Source organism: Hippoglossus stenolepis, chromosome 18 (genome assembly GCF_022539355.2).
Source record: "Hippoglossus stenolepis isolate QCI-W04-F060 chromosome 18, HSTE1.2, whole genome shotgun sequence".
NCBI classification, from domain to species: Eukaryota; Metazoa; Chordata; class Actinopteri; order Pleuronectiformes; family Pleuronectidae; genus Hippoglossus; species Hippoglossus stenolepis.
In genome coordinates this window covers 383431-399049 of record NC_061500.1, presented here as the reverse complement: position 1 = coordinate 399049, position 15619 = coordinate 383431, and the positions used below count along the sequence as shown (strand labels likewise).

At 41.4% G+C, this 15619-nt stretch overlaps 1 protein-coding gene across 1 annotated transcript; it reads left to right on the top strand.

Annotated features, from left to right (window-relative positions):
• Positions 1 to 591: 591 nt before the first annotated feature.
• On the top strand, positions 592 to 13267 carry LOC124855066 (serine/threonine-protein phosphatase 2A activator-like). Its single transcript, XM_047344560.1, has 9 exons — positions 592 to 686; positions 1470 to 1556; positions 2125 to 2250; positions 2340 to 2457; positions 4061 to 4160; positions 4786 to 4910; positions 5487 to 5587; positions 9577 to 9684; positions 12615 to 13267. Exons 1-9 carry the CDS (start codon positions 627 to 629, stop codon positions 12687 to 12689), a joined length of 900 nt encoding a protein of 299 aa, XP_047200516.1. The 5' UTR covers positions 592 to 626; the 3' UTR covers positions 12690 to 13267.
• The last annotated feature ends 2352 nt before the right edge of the window (positions 13268 to 15619 follow it).

Genomic DNA, 15619 nt, shown 5'->3' with positions numbered 1-15619 from the left:
TGTTAGCTTCTACACAGACTGAATATAAACACTAGTGATGTTAGCTTCTACACAGACTGAGTATAAACACTAGTGATGTTAGCTTCTACACAGACTGAATATAAACACTAGTGATGTTAGCTTCTACACAGACTGAGTATAAACACTAGTGATGTTAGCTTCTACACAGACTGAGTATAAACACTAGTGATGTTAGCTTCTACACAGACTGAGTATAAACACTAGTGATGTTAGCTTCTACACAGACTGAGTATAAACACTAGTGATGTTAGCTTCTACACAGACTGAGTATAAACACTAGTGATGTTAGCTTCTACACAGACTGAGTATAAACTCTAGTGATGTTAGCTTCTACACAGACTGAATATAAACACTAGTGATGTTAGCTTCTACACAGACTGAGTATAAACACTAGTGATGTTAGCTTCTAGACAGTATAAACACTAGTGATGTTAGCTTCTACACAGACTGAATATAAACACTAATGTTGTTAACCCTCAATACCGAGTCAAGAAATTCTGAAATCTCACACTTAGCAACCACCAAACTACAGCTGCTCTCTGAACAGTGTTTTTAAATTATTTTTAGGATCCATAGCTGAGGATGAAGCACCTGAAGTCGCCTTTATGGTGCCCAAGAAAGAAATCAGCGTGGTGCCTGACATGAGTAAATGGAAACGATCACAAGTAGGTTGTGTGGCTGTGATGTGCCCTTCCCAGTCCCAGAGGTTTTTATCTTGTGTGCCTTTTTGTGTAAAAGTGCGGAGAACTGTTGGTACAACTCAACATGTTTGCCCGCACATTTTCTATGTGAAGAGATGATGTTCGAACACTTTTTAGTGACAACTATACCCAATTTCACGTAGCACACTTGAGGTTCAGCTATACAAACGCCAAACTGAAAAAGCTTCAGGTGGCAGATAATGATGCATTCAGTATTTTGCTCACGTTTCCAAGATGGACAAGTGCAAACCACATGTTTGTGACCGACAATGTTTCCACCTTTCATCCTGTGCTGAGGAATTTTAAGTTTCAAATAACTGACAAAAATGTGATCATAAGGTCTTTAACTGAGAGAAGACCACACTCGAATAAATGTCCATGTGTGATAATTGTATTTCTATGTTTTTTTGTTTTGTATTTTGTCATTTTGTATATACTTATTTTTCATATAGACATTTACCATTGACTCTGCAATAGAGTTAAACTAAACTAAGACAAACCTGTAGTTTGCTTCCTGTGACTGTAAAAGAGATTAGTAAATTTGGTTTGTTTTTTAAATCTTGGAAATGTATTTTGTATATTGAGTGTTTAAGTTGTTGAAATTAGTGTTTGGTCTTTTTTCTGTTGTAGCCCTTCAGAATGGGTCATAGTTTATTGCACTGAGCATCAGGCTGATTATTTGACTTAATACTCTTCTGTTAATTTACTTTATTATTCACCACTTATGACAAACTCTGTTTTTTCCAGGCATATGCTGATTATATGGGATTCGTTTTGTCATTGAATGAAGGTGTGAAAGGAAAGAAGCTCACATCTGAATATACAGTGTCTGAGGTTAGTATGGTCTTATCAGAGGTATTAAAAGGCTTGATTCCTGGTGTTTTGGTCTTTTTCATTCACAGAATTGTTATTGTCTGGGTCTTAAGGATTCCCATTCACATGAATCTGTCTTTAAAGCAACTTTTTACCTTAACCCAGCAGCTTGATGAAACTGAGTCTGATGTGTGAGTGTGAACATGAGAAAGTTTCCTCCTTCACTCCCCGAGCTCCAGTTGAAGAGTGAAGCTGAACTGAGATCAGTTAAAAAGACTCAAGTTATTGTAAGACTCAGAGACCAACAGAGTCAATCACTACGTGTGGCTGCAGGGGGCGCTGTTGATCAGTAGAAGTTACACAAGTGTGTCTTTAAAACATACATTTCCAAATGTACATTTAAAAAAGTCAGGGACATCAAGCCAAATTGTAAACATTGGAGACTGTGTTATCACCCTGAAATGAATATGCTGCTTCTTTGCTTTCTCTGTATTTCTCTTGTTCATTAAATCGATCATGTGGTGCTGCTGCTCATTTAGTATAAAAGGAATCGACAGTGTTGCTACATCCCTGATCTCTTGTGTTACAGACGGTGGAGAAGATATTAGATCTTTTGGAGACTCTGGACCGATGGATCAACGAGACCCCTCCTGTTGATCAGCCGTCCCGCTTTGGCAATAAGGCCTACAGAACCTGGTACAGCAAACTAGACCAGGTTAGTACACACACACTCACACACATTCATGCATGCAACCACATGCTCTGTATGTAGAACGTGATGTGTTTGTGTGTGTGTGTGAGTAGGAAGCAGAGGCCTTGGTGTCAGCATTGATCCCTGCTGACAAATGTGCAGCAGCTCCAGAGATAGCCGTGTATCTGAAAGAGTCTGTGGGGAACCCCACCAGGATAGACTATGGAACAGGTAACAGTGCTGTGTGTCCACCTTCTTTACAATAGTTCTACACAAAACACTCACTTTATAGTCTTCTGTTTATTATGGTTGGTAGTTTAGTGCAGTGGCTCTCAACCAAACAGGTTGTGAGATGAGTGATGAGGCGGTAAGAGAGAAACAATTAAGTTCTCCTACATACATTTTTCTGATGTATAATATTTTGTGAGAAATTGTATAATTTGACCTCTTAATCTTAAATTTAATGAAACCACCTGAGAGTTTACAAATTAACAATATATCTTTAAAAATGTATTGAAATTTAAATTCCTAGCATTGGTGTTTTTTAACCCTTTAAACCCAACAACAGAAATGTTCCTCCAGTTTCTACTTTAGTATTTTTCTAATTGTGATTAATTTTTTAAAAGATCCTCAAGTACTTCATGTCTCTAAAATCTTTACTACTTCAGCGAAAAGGTTCTGTAAGTCACTTAACAATAATAAATGATGAAATAACTAGAATTGTCTTTTAAACAATACAAAACTCTAATTTAATAAAATTTTGCTAAACACAAAATCATATTGTCCCGAAATATTTCTAAATACAGAAACGTAAATTAAATATTTATTAACTCTCCATGACTATAAACAGTTTTTACTTTTTGAGATAAGAAGATTTTTCTTCGCTCCTCTCCTGACGCTCTCTGGTGTCACCTCACGTTCCCGATACATTTTTACAACAGGTAACGAAACGTAATTGCATCATCACGAGCGCAGAACCTGAGGTAGAAGACAGAGGCGTCGACATTCTGCTGCAAAAACAGTGAATGTTCATGAAAACATGTCAGTTTTTAGAGGGTTAATGTGATTTTATTCGACAAAGTATCTAAAAGGTAAAACTGTGAAATAAACGTAGTGGAGTTAAAAGTGCGGCATGGAAAAGAGCACGTAAATAAAGATGTATAAAATAGAAATATTCAAAATTCTACTCAAGTACAGTATGTGTTTAAATTTATTACTGTCCGTCTCACACTCTCTAACCCTTAACGTTAAAATCCACACCGAACTTTGACACCCCCCCCCAATACACCGACAACACAGGAGACTTTGTGTTTACATGTGTGGAGCAAAAGAAAAACTCCAGCTGGACGTTTTATTAGGAGCATATCTGCTCTGTCAGCTGATCAAGGGCAGACAATTGAAAACTGCTGAAACCGACTGTGTGAATGGATCAGTTCAACAAAATTACAAGAACCAACACATTTGTTCTAGAGCCCGACTGAATTAACTGTTGGTCCATAAAAATCTGCCAATATGAGCCTTTCACATACAAAGCTGTGTTTTGTTTATCGAAAACTTTTACTCAACTGTATAAACAATGCAGTTCTATCTATTTGGTTGTATTTGTTTTTAGTTTAACGCCTTTATTTATATTCCACTTGATTCAGATCTTTTACAAATGCAGCAGACATTTAGTCCAACAGTGAAACAAAAATCTAAATGAAGAAATTGCTTCAAAACACGGATTGTGAAAGCTTTTTCGTGTTGTAATAAATTTAAAGGAATCAAACTTAATCCTCACACAGATGATGCTGATGTTTCAAGATCTTTTCTGTTTCTGTTTGTGTCGTCTCAGGTCATGAAGCTGCTTTTGCTGCGTTCCTCTGCTGCCTCTGTAAGGTCGGAGCTCTCGGAGCGGATGATCAGCTCGCTATTGTTTTTAGAGTTTTTAACAGGTGAGCTGCTGCTGATTTAGTCGTCTTCAGTTGTACAACACAGCTTTCAGACATAAACTGATGTCTGTTCCTCACATGTTCCTGACGTGTTCCTGGCGTGTTCTGCAGGTTCTGTGTATGAGAACAAATATCTGAGTCAGTGTCTCTGGACATGTTCTGGATCTTCTGCAGCCTCCTAGTAAAATGTGTGTAACATGTCCTCGTGAGTCCATGTGAGGACACAGCAGGACAATGTGTGGAAGCTTCCCAGTGAGCGAGTTGGGCGTGTTGATGAGGTTTCTAACACGTGACGGACGTGAAACTGGAAGAACACAAACATCTCAGGATGAAGAAGAGGAGCAGTTGCATAGAAGACGAAGCGTCAACTTGGAAACACGAGGAGTTCCAGATCTTCTGGTGATGAGGGCCGGCGCTGGGTGGATGAGCTGTAAACAACAACACTGATCTTTCCACAGCAGAGTTTATACGTCATGTCCGGCCTCCTGCTGCTCTACAGGCTCCGCCTCCTGCTGCTCTACAGGCTCCGCCCTCGCCTGGATGTTCCCACATGTTCCTGTTTGAGCGAGTCGGACCCGACAACCTGCTGCTGCTTTACGTAGTGAAACGTGTGTGTGTGTTTTCTCAGGTATCTGTCAGTGATGAGGAAGCTGCAGAGGACGTACAGAATGGAGCCAGCTGGAAGCCAAGGTGTGTGGGGACTGGATGACTTCCAGTTTCTGCCCTTCATATGGGGCAGCGCCCAGTTCATTGGTAAGTAAAAATAAGAGCTGTAAGGATGACTGTATCTGAAGGGACGTATGTAGAGGAACTCAGGACAGGATGTTGGTGTTAAAACTTCCAGAACTGGGAAAGAAAAAGATAAATTTAAATGAATACAATAGTTTTCACTGGCAGAGAAAAACCACACGTATGCTTGGTCAAGATGGTTTTCTCAGAGAGGAGGTACCCTTGCTCTTCGTTTTCCTCTTGGAAATAGAAATACACATGTCAGTATAGGTGATTTACATCTGAATGTCACGCATCTTAATATGAGCATGTGTTGTCAATTGTTCAAAACACTGCAGAAGAATTTTATAGAAATGAGCTGATTTAATAGTTTTATTTCCGTCGGATGACAGAACAACTGGTTTGAAAGCGAGCTTTAATGAATAAGAACTAACTGTGAGCTGTTCTATACTGATGTCAAAAGAATAAACTGCTGTAGAACTGAACATCCTGTGCTGTGGTCGAAGGTTTGAGACATAAACATACAAACCTCTGCTTCTCATATAATGACAAGGTGACAGTGGCACCTGGTGGTGAACATGTGCGCTTACTTCCATGCAGATCACCCGACAGTGGAGCCCCGTCACTTCATCGACGAGAGGGTGGTGAACGAGCATCAGCAAGAATATATGTTTCTGGACTGTATCAAGTTCATTAACGAGGTGAGACATTGAAACACACGACACATGTTAGATTTATATAACACGTTATATATCTTAGTGTTTGTACAAACATTCGCTAGAATCTGCTCCATGTGAACTGTCCTTACTCTCATACGCTAACTTCAGTACAAACGTAATACAGTAATCCCTAGAATACTTGAGAGGTCGGTTTGGTGAAAACACAACCGGTCATTTTATCACCGTGAAGCAGAGACGACACAAGTTAGAGAGCAAGTCACGGAAAAGTCTTGCAGCTGTCACTCAGTGCACGTTCATGTGTTTTGTGGGCGGAGCTTTGAAGAGAGGGTTGATGGGAATGGTGAAATGTATCGGTCACATTTTGCAGCTGCAGCTGCTCCAGGACCAACATGAGCTTTAAAGCAGCACTATGTAACAGTTACTGAGCAACAGCGCCCCTGCTGCCACATGTGGTGATTAACTCTGTCTCGTGTCTGATGAAGTGTTTTCATGTAAAATCAAAGTGAATCAATGTGTTGACTGAGTCGTCCCACTGGATATTACCCATGATCCTCTGCTTCTTGAACCTGAAGAGCTGCTGCTGTAACAAATCCACCAAACTCTGTTCAGAATTCTTCATATTTAACAGTTTCCTGCTGAATATTGGAGATAAACTCTGGTTGTTAATAAGTTCAGAGTGTTTTTAACTGATCTCAGTTCAGCTTCACTCTTCAGCTGCAGCTGGTTGTGACAGTTGAAGCTGACTCTCAGTCAGTTCTTCTCACAGGAGATGGAACCCACTCAGCAGAGTCACAGAGAACAGACGCTCAGGGAGAGAAGGAGGAAACTTCCTCATGTTCACACTCACACATCAGACTCACTTTAACCAAGCTGCTGCTTTCAGGTAGAAAAGTTTCATAGTGTGGATTTAAAATTGTTTTTAAATATTTTCTCAGGATCTTAGATTTTAAATAATTCACCCGAGGTGTGTTTGTAATAATTACATTTTTAAATATTCTGTTGGACGTGGATCACAGCTGAATGTGGTTTCGTTCAGGAAAAGGAAGACGAGGGGGGAAAGGTGGATTCTGTTGGTCAGGAGCCAGAGCAGGAACCCTGCGCTTTGTTTTTGGAGGAAAAGGAGGGGAGGGAAGTGGGGGAGGGCGTTGGTGGAGCAGCTACATCCCTTTCCTTCTTCCCCCCCAGACACCACACCCCCTTCTCTCCTCCTCCTCCTCCTCCTCCTCATGCTGCTGCTGCTGCTTGACCTCTCTCTCCTCCTCAGGGTTGTGGAAGGATGCTGCTGTCGTCCTCGTCCATCCATTCTTTGTGTTTTTTATGTTTTGTGACATAATTATACTTTGACTTGTATCTTTGGTGTAAGCGTTTTAGAGCTGAAACTGTTTTTCATTCATCTGCAAATATATTGATAATCATTTGGGTCATTTCTCTCAGAAACATATCAAATGTTCTGTGGTGCTTCTCCAGGGGGAGGATTTATTACTTTTGTCTGTGTTGTATTATTCTCTTTGAAAACCCTTCCAGTTTTTTACTGCTGGTCAACAATATGTATTTTTGGAAAATAATAATAACCTGAAAATAATGGACAGGTTAATCAGCCTTTTAGTGTCTGGCTCTCTCTCGCTCTTATGTTTTTATTTTTGTCTGAATGAAATCTAAGTTGGTACGATGGCCCTGCAGCCAATAGGAGTCAGGAGATTTGATTCACAAACACCTTCCACGTACGATGACGCTTTCACCGTACAGAGAGAAGTCGTCTCACTGAACTGCACATTGTCCAAGTCTACCCGTTAATTCATGTGCCGCAAAAAACGTCCTTGTCCTTTATTTTGAAATAAACAGTTTGGTTGAGTGCTGATGCAGTCATGAGGTAGACATGCAGGGAAGCATCCCAGCATGCACTGGGGGATATGCTCGTGGACACATTGACTGCATTTAAAAATGAGCGTAGACTCCAGAAAGTGAAGCCAGTGCAGAGTTGCCTGAAACCTGTGTTCTGTGTAGTGACCAGCAGGGGGCGACTCCACTGTTAGTTTCTATAGAAAGTGACTGTACTTCTCACTTTATAACGTCAGTAAACATTAAGGAGTTTACGCTGAACAAAAATCGAACTGAGCAGCTCACAAATGACTTCACATGACGTCATTGTGGTCGATCGGTATTATGTGGACACAAGTCAACGTGTCATTGTGCATTTTGTGACACTTTGTTTTCCAATTAAATCATCATAATAATATTCATTGTTATGGAAGAATGTGGTTGAGTTAGTCAGAATTTATTAATTTAGATTTATTAATCATTTTAAGGGACGTAATCTGTGGATGTGTTGAACTGGATGATGACAACTATTATGATGCTACTGCGATACAACTACTACTATTGTGGGACAAAGCTAATACGATACGACAGCTTCTTCTGTCAGCGCAGATTTACTTTGTCCAATCGAATGGATCCTCAGTGATTGGAGAAATCATGAGGGTGTTTTTGCTGTTTTAAAATCCTGCTGTGACCAACATTTCATATTAAAGGTTTCAGTCTTCCTCAGGTCAAACTCTTTGTTTTAGCTGCAGTTACTTCAGTCTGGACTTGTGTTTGTTTACCGTCGCTCGGACGGACCTGAAAACATGTACACCCGAGTATTTTCCTGCCACACATACATGGATACTTAGGCTTGAGTTCTTTTTTAAATTCACACACAAAGCTCCAGTGTGCGTGCGTGTGTGTGTGTAGTCCTAAACATGAGTCACTTCCTTCACCACATGCTGCTGTGAATCACTCCTTCCTCCAGGGAGTACGGTCTGTCTCCACCCCCTTTCCTCCCTCCGCCATGCCCTTCCCCCATGTGTTCTCATGTGAGGCCCTGGAAAGTGTCTGTGCAGCGTGTGTGTGTGTGTGTGTGTGTGTGTGTGTGTGTGTGTGTGTGTGTGTGTGTGTGTGTGTGTGTGTGTGTGTGTGTGTGTGTGTGTGTGTGTGTGTGTGTGTGTGTGTGTGTGTGTGTGTGGGATTTGACGGGTTGGAAGGGGGCTGGGGGAGTGTGGTGAATGGGGGATGGAAAAGGAGAGGGTTGTTAGATTGATGCCCGGGGTCTGGGTTTGAGTTCCTCTGCCTCTTGGGAGAAAATGGTGGGAAAACGTTCATCGTCCTGCTTCATTCATACATTTATAAATTCACACTTTTGTTTTTGTGTCTCACTTTTAACACTGAATATCTAGATATTGGTTTTCTATGTAACACACTCTCTTCTTTATTACTGTTCTTAATGTGATCACAGATCCACCATCAGTCTTTTGTTCTGAACGATCTGGATTATATTCAAATCAATGTTAGAAGAATGAAATGTCATAATCGGACAGATAATGAGTCAATGAGCTGAACATTTTTTGTAAAACTTCATAAAAATAAAAGGAACTGAAGATAATTGCCTGAGTTTGTCTCGATTAGTGACCACTTTCACATCCGTAGTCATGTGACCAGTTACCCTCGAGTCTGGTCCAGTCCGCTGTGAAGATGTGTCTGAGTTAGAATCCATCCGAACTGACTAAACTCAATCAATGAAGAAACTAAATTATTTAAAGCCTCTTTTCATTCTCTCGAAATCTACAATCCATTGAGGACATAAAACTTAAAGGTGCTTTCTGTAAGCTTTTGGTTTATTTGAATAGTCAGTAAAATCAGAGCCGATAACAATCCTACGATATGTTCCTTTCTCAGAGAAATCTGTATTTTCATCTTTTTAAACGATGGTTTCAAGAGGAATTTAAGAGGTTTGAAAACTACCCATTTTAAAAACATATGAACTTCATGGTGCAGAAGAATTAACTAAAAAGACTAAGACTAATTTATAAATACCACTTTTTTCATTTCCCACCCTTCAACATAATCAAGCCTGTGAAATCCAGTGTCTGTTTGAGATCTTTGTCTTTAACTTCCAGCTCTGTCTTTGTTACAGTGTGGATTTAGTTCCTCCAGACTGGTCCTCTTGTCTTCATCGCTCTTTCTCTGCTTTGTAGATGAAGACGGGTCCGTTTGCTGAACACTCCAACCAGCTGTGGAACATCAGCGCTGTTCCTACCTGGTCCAAAGTCAACCAGGGTCTGATCCGAATGTACAAGGCTGAGGTACACCTTCATCATTCTCTTCATCAGTCCAATTCTTCATTTATGAATCAGTCTAATAAATAGTTTGTAGAAGAAGAGTACAAGTAGGTTTCAAAGCATCAATTTAACAAAATCAAAGACTACATGAAAGCTCATGTAGAAAATCAAAGGTCAAATACAAATATCTAAACAGTTTTCCTCTTATTTGCAGCTACACAGTAAACAACCGAGTACAATTTATGAATCGAGTTTTATTTCATCCATGATCTAAATGTCTTCTTTTCAACAGTGGTGCTTGGGTACGTATGTGTATACACTGAATATAAAGAGTATAAAGGATGTTGTATTAAGTCTCCACCTCAACATTTAGAGCTGTGGTACCAAGGTCCCGCCCACACACGCTCTCAACCAATCAGGAGTCAGTCTCAGCTGTCAATCATCACGTTTCAGCCTGTTTTTATATCATCAAATAACTGATTCAAACCAAACTGATCAGAAACTTGAACAGACATCAGTGAGAGAAGAACGACCTGAAATGACAGAAACATGTTTGACAAACATTTATTTAACATCTACTTAGATTTTTAGTTTGGTTCATGTCCCATCTGCTAACATGGAGGAGGTTTATGAGCTATACTGCAGTCAGCCAGAGGCGATCCAGACAGTTAGCTTCCTCTTGATAACTGACATGTCGTCCATGTTCATTCACAGTCTGTGGTACAAATCCTTATGAATTGATACGGGTCTAGTTTCACCTTCAACCAGGAGAAGTGCTTTGTGAGTGAGCTGCTAATGTAACACTTTACCACCAGCGCCACCTTCAGGATACGCCCTCTAGAAACCATGAAGTGAGCATCTTAGGAACTTACCTGCTGTCTAATTAATGGATTCTCATTTAATTAACTCTTGAACTTTGTTTTTAGAGATTAGCAAATGATAGCGTGCTAATCTAAGATGGTGACAATGATTCTTATTTAACCTGCTCACAATGTGCACTTTAGCATCGTCAGTGTGTTAGCATTTAGCTCCGATCTAGGCTGTATTACTCTTGGATTTGTTTCGTGTGACTCAAAGAGCCCAGTCGACACGAGGTTTCCTCTCCTCGCTCTGAGCTCGGATATTAGAAACATGGTGGAGGAAGGAGAAACAGAACGTAGCTGTGTCAATTGGATTGCTTGTAATCCTTCAGCCTCATTGCAAAAACTGTTTTCTTGTTTACTTGACATTTAAAAAATCAGGTTAGTGCTGAACGCCAACTGTGACCAGTGTTAGAGCCAAACGCCCTTTCTGACGCCGCAGAGGAGAGCGAGGCAGGAAAGGGTTAAGCGAGGAGGGGTGGGGCTGGGGGGATGTCTACGCTCGTTCTTTCCCCGCCTGCATGCCCACATCCTGTGTTTTCCAGAGCAGCCTGCGAGTCTTCCCAAAGAACTGAGGGGCCAGGCTGTCTGCCCCCCCTCTCTGCCGTTCCCTTCATTAAATCCTCCCTCTCTCCCTCCCTCCCTCCCTCCCTCCCTCTCCCTCTCCGACCTTCCTCCGAGCCTGGAGCAACCATCAGCAGACTCACATTCCTCTCCCCTTTCCCTGGCCCCACTCAGGGTTTCAGAGCTAGAAACAGCAGAATCCTCCGTTTTCTGTCCGAGTCGCTGTCCAGTCGTCTGAATGTGAAAGAGAAACAATGGTGTGATATATTCTACAGACTCGATGAGGACCAGACACCAAACTATCATCTCACGCTTCAACCGTCTTTACAGATCGGAGCTTTTCACCACAACTCGTGTTTCACCTCTTCTCAATGAGTTCAGTTCAGTGCACTGTAAAGAATTCTACTTGCACAGACATGAAACTTTCTTTAGAGAATTCATGCTCGTGAACATCGTGTCGTGAAAGACGAGCAAGTTTTTTGTTCCTCTTTAACATTGTGAGATAAAACCCTTTTCAACAGTTTCACTGATTTCTCAGAATAATTCATCGATCATGATGAAATCAGACAGATCTGAGTGTTGTGATTTGCTGCAGATTAGATTCACGGGATTGTTGGACCTTGATGGAGGTTTGAGTTCTACTGAGTGATGAAGTGTCAGAGGAATCATCAGTTCATGATAGCAGGATCTAGAACTGTTGGTTCCTTCATTCGATTTGTGAGACAAATGATCACTTTTATATAGTGTGTGTGTGTGTGTGTGTGTATATATATATATATATATATATATATATATATATATAAGCTGTTAGCGGACATGTTAGTGTTAAAGCACAAAGCCGTTCACTGATTTCTTAGTATGAAGAGTTGATGTGTGATCAATGTGTTGCTTTACAACCTAAATCTGTCCAGATGATCATGTCGCCACACACAGACGGTGAGACTCCGGCTCCACTGTTCCCCACCCCACTCCAGACCCCCAAAAACTGGGTCCGTGTCAATCCGCACAAAGGGCCTCCTCTGGTCCACGGCCATTTTGAACGTGAACGCCGCTCCCTTTAGGTCCAGGTTAACTCTCTGGTACGAGGTGGTTCTTTCTTATGTTTAGATGTTTGCTCTGTTTCTCTGAAGATTCAAGATTTGAATAATCTTTGAACTGGCCACAAACGCTGAAATCTAAAGTGCTGTAAAGTTGGAGGGATAATTAATTCAAACACTTTTTACTCTAACAGCTCAAGAAAGACAATCAGCGAAGTTCCGCCTCCTTTACACCAAAACTAGTTGAACGTGCTTCATTGTGATAAGAACTATTTAAAATGACAGAAACCATCTATTTAACATGTTCTTCTTCCCATCTGCTAACATGGAGGAGGTTTATGACTTTTACTGCAGCCAGCCACCAGGGGGCGATCCAGATGGTTTGGCTCACTTTCGGGAGCCCTCTTGTCGTCCATGTTTATTTACGCTGATGGTTTAGAGGAACTGATCCGAGGTCATCTTCTTTCTTTCTTTGTCTTTTTCTCTGTTCCAGTGTTTAGAGAAGTTCCCTGTGATCCAACACTTTAAGTTCGGAACCCTGCTCTCCATCCAGCCCGTGAACCCATGACTCTGACGGACGCCATGCACACGATGAAAAGACCAAAACCAACAACCAACATTGTCCCTCTTTTTTTCTCCTCGTGTGCAAATACAACAGTAGCAAGAATCCAGCACACGTCGTCCAACACGCAAACACGCGTGTGCTCGTGAAATCTTATTCTAAAGTGCAGGTGATGTTTTGTGTTTTCATTGATGCTTCACACTTGAATTTGCCTCAAAGTTTGGATCCTCATGATAAACACGTTCTTTCAGAGACGAAAAAGATCCGAATTATTTGTGAATAATTTCTTTTTCTAGTTTCAGCAACATTCTTGGTTTAATTTTCAAACGCCAAATGCTTTAATTTCACATATTTTAATTCCCCCACTTTATTTTTATCAGTTCAGTCGTGGTAAACACTGTAAATTAAAACCCATACTTGACTAAATTCTTGTTTTGTGATGTGCAGCTTTTCCCCCTCAAACTTTGCCTCAGTTTAAAATGACTGTTAAACTCAGAATCTGTTCCCATTGGCCTCCTTTAAAAAGCAGTTTGTGTCATTTCATTGATCTGCAAAACCTAATTTAATAAATTTCTGATTTCCTATCTTTTATTTCGTGAAGTTGTTTTTCTCACTTTCTACCTCACACTAAATCCACCATCTTTAAAGGACATTTCCTCCTCTAAAGTAAGAATTAATCTCTTGTCTACATGACTCCAGATATTTTCCCCTTTTAAAAAATGTCTCCGTCCAGACGACAACACAAAAGACTCAAACAAGCATGTCGGGCCAGTAGGTGGCGATAAAGTCTGCGTCTCCGAAGAGTAAAAGGCCAGAGAAGATGTCGTGGTCTAAGTTATATAATGTCTGTGAACGTCAGAAATGTGGAGCACTGATGCTAAATGTAGCTGCTAACTTGTAATCAGACCTGTGCTAACCACACAGAGAAACGGGTTCTCGCCCTTCTGGATTCTGGTTCATGTTCAGGTGAAGTGTGAAGTGCACTGTGACGTCATCGTTTCATAAAGTCCACGTTTTACATGAGCTTGTAATAATCGTGTTTGTAAAATATCTCTGTTTGGGTTCGGACGAGAAACAGGAAAAAGTTTGTTATGCAAAATATCCAGATTAGTGTGAACAGGAGTTGAAATGTATATTAAACGTATATATAAAACGTAGCTGTTCACAGGAGAGATTCATGCATGAGGCCAAATGTTTTATTGAAAATAGACTTAGTCTGATTTGTGACCCACAGATGAACCCAGCAGTGAGACTGATGCATTCTGGGAGAGAGTCCTGAATATTGCATGAGTCAGGATACTTCATACTAATCCTTCATGTGCAGGATGATTTTATGTTTCAGTTCATGTGTTTAACGGGAGTAAAAGAACAATGATTCATTTCCGCTTTACAATTTGAAGACAACGTGCAGCAGGGGACGCTGGTGGAATCCCCCCCCACGTCCAGAGTGATGGAATAGCGAGCAGCAGGACTTTGTTCAACCGGGAGAAGCAGCTGTGTCACATTTCAGATGCAGCCTGTGAAGGTGTGTCCTTCAGAGGACTCCACGTAGTATCCAGAATGTAAAAAGATGCTTTCAGACATGAACTGAAGTCCTCACATGTTCCTGGCGTGTTCCTGACGTGTTCCTGACATGTTCCTGACATGTTCTGCAGGTTCTGTCTGTGAGAACAAATGTCTGAGTCAGTGTCTCTGGACATTTTCTGGATCTTCTCCTGCAGCCTCCTGGTAAAATGTGTGTAACATGTCCTCGTGAGTCCATGTGAGGAGACAGCAGGACAATGTGTGGAAGCTTCCCAGAGAGCGAGTGGGCGTGTTGATGAGGTTTCTAACACGTGACGGACGTGAAACTAGAAGAACACAAACATCTCAGGATGAAGAAGAGGACGTCCACGTAGAAGGCGAAGGCGTCCACTTGGAAACACGGAGGTTCCAGATCTTTTGGTGCTGAGGGCCGACACCGGTGTGGATGAGCTGTAAACAACAACACTGATCTTTCCACAGCAGAGTTTATACGTCATGTCCGGCCTCCTGCTGCTCTACAGGCTCCGCCCCTGCTGCTCTACAGGCTCCCCCCCTGCTGCTCTACAGGCTCCTCCCCTCGCCTGGATGTTCCCACATGTTCCTGTTTGAACGAGTCGGACCCGACAACCTGCTGCTGCTGCTTCACAAACACTAACTACACAACACGTCAGGACAACATTTCACTCAGTTCATTAACGTGTAGCTTCACCACTAGATGTCTCTAAATACCTCACGTGACATGTTCAGGTGTCGTACACACTAACTCCTCCACACTGAACCAGTAACGTAACAATGGTTATAATGGAAACACGTTCACACCTCAGGTCGGAATCTTCCTGTTATTTTCCTGTTGTGGTTGCTGGACTTAATTTTCTGGACATTTTCGTGTCTGAAACAACAACAGAGAAAAATCTCTGTTTCCTTTATGTGATCGTGTCTTGATTTTCAGTCGGGGGTAAAACTATATCTATATCTCTATATAGATATAGAGATATAGATATAGATATAGATATATAGATAGATAGATAGATAGATAGATAGATAGATATAGATAGATATATATATAACTGCTCCGCTGAAAGTGACCTGAACAGTTTGTTCCTGAACATGTTGCTCGACATGAGGAGCGTCTTCAGTCGGACGAGTCCTCACAAGCTGTGGATTCACCTCCAGCTCTTCAGTCTCTGACTCTACAGAAGAGACGAGCTCCTCTGACGTTCTCCAGCTGCTGATCTGCTCCTGGAGCCCGAACATGGAAAACTTTCAGATGTTTGGGGATAAAAAGTGAGGAGAAGGTTTCTTAGTAAGAATGTTTGGAATGAGACGCGTCGACCTGCTGTGACACGTCTGTGCCTGAAGGGCGGCTCAGTGGAGGCAGGGGAAAGTCACAGGTACATTTACTGCAGTACCAT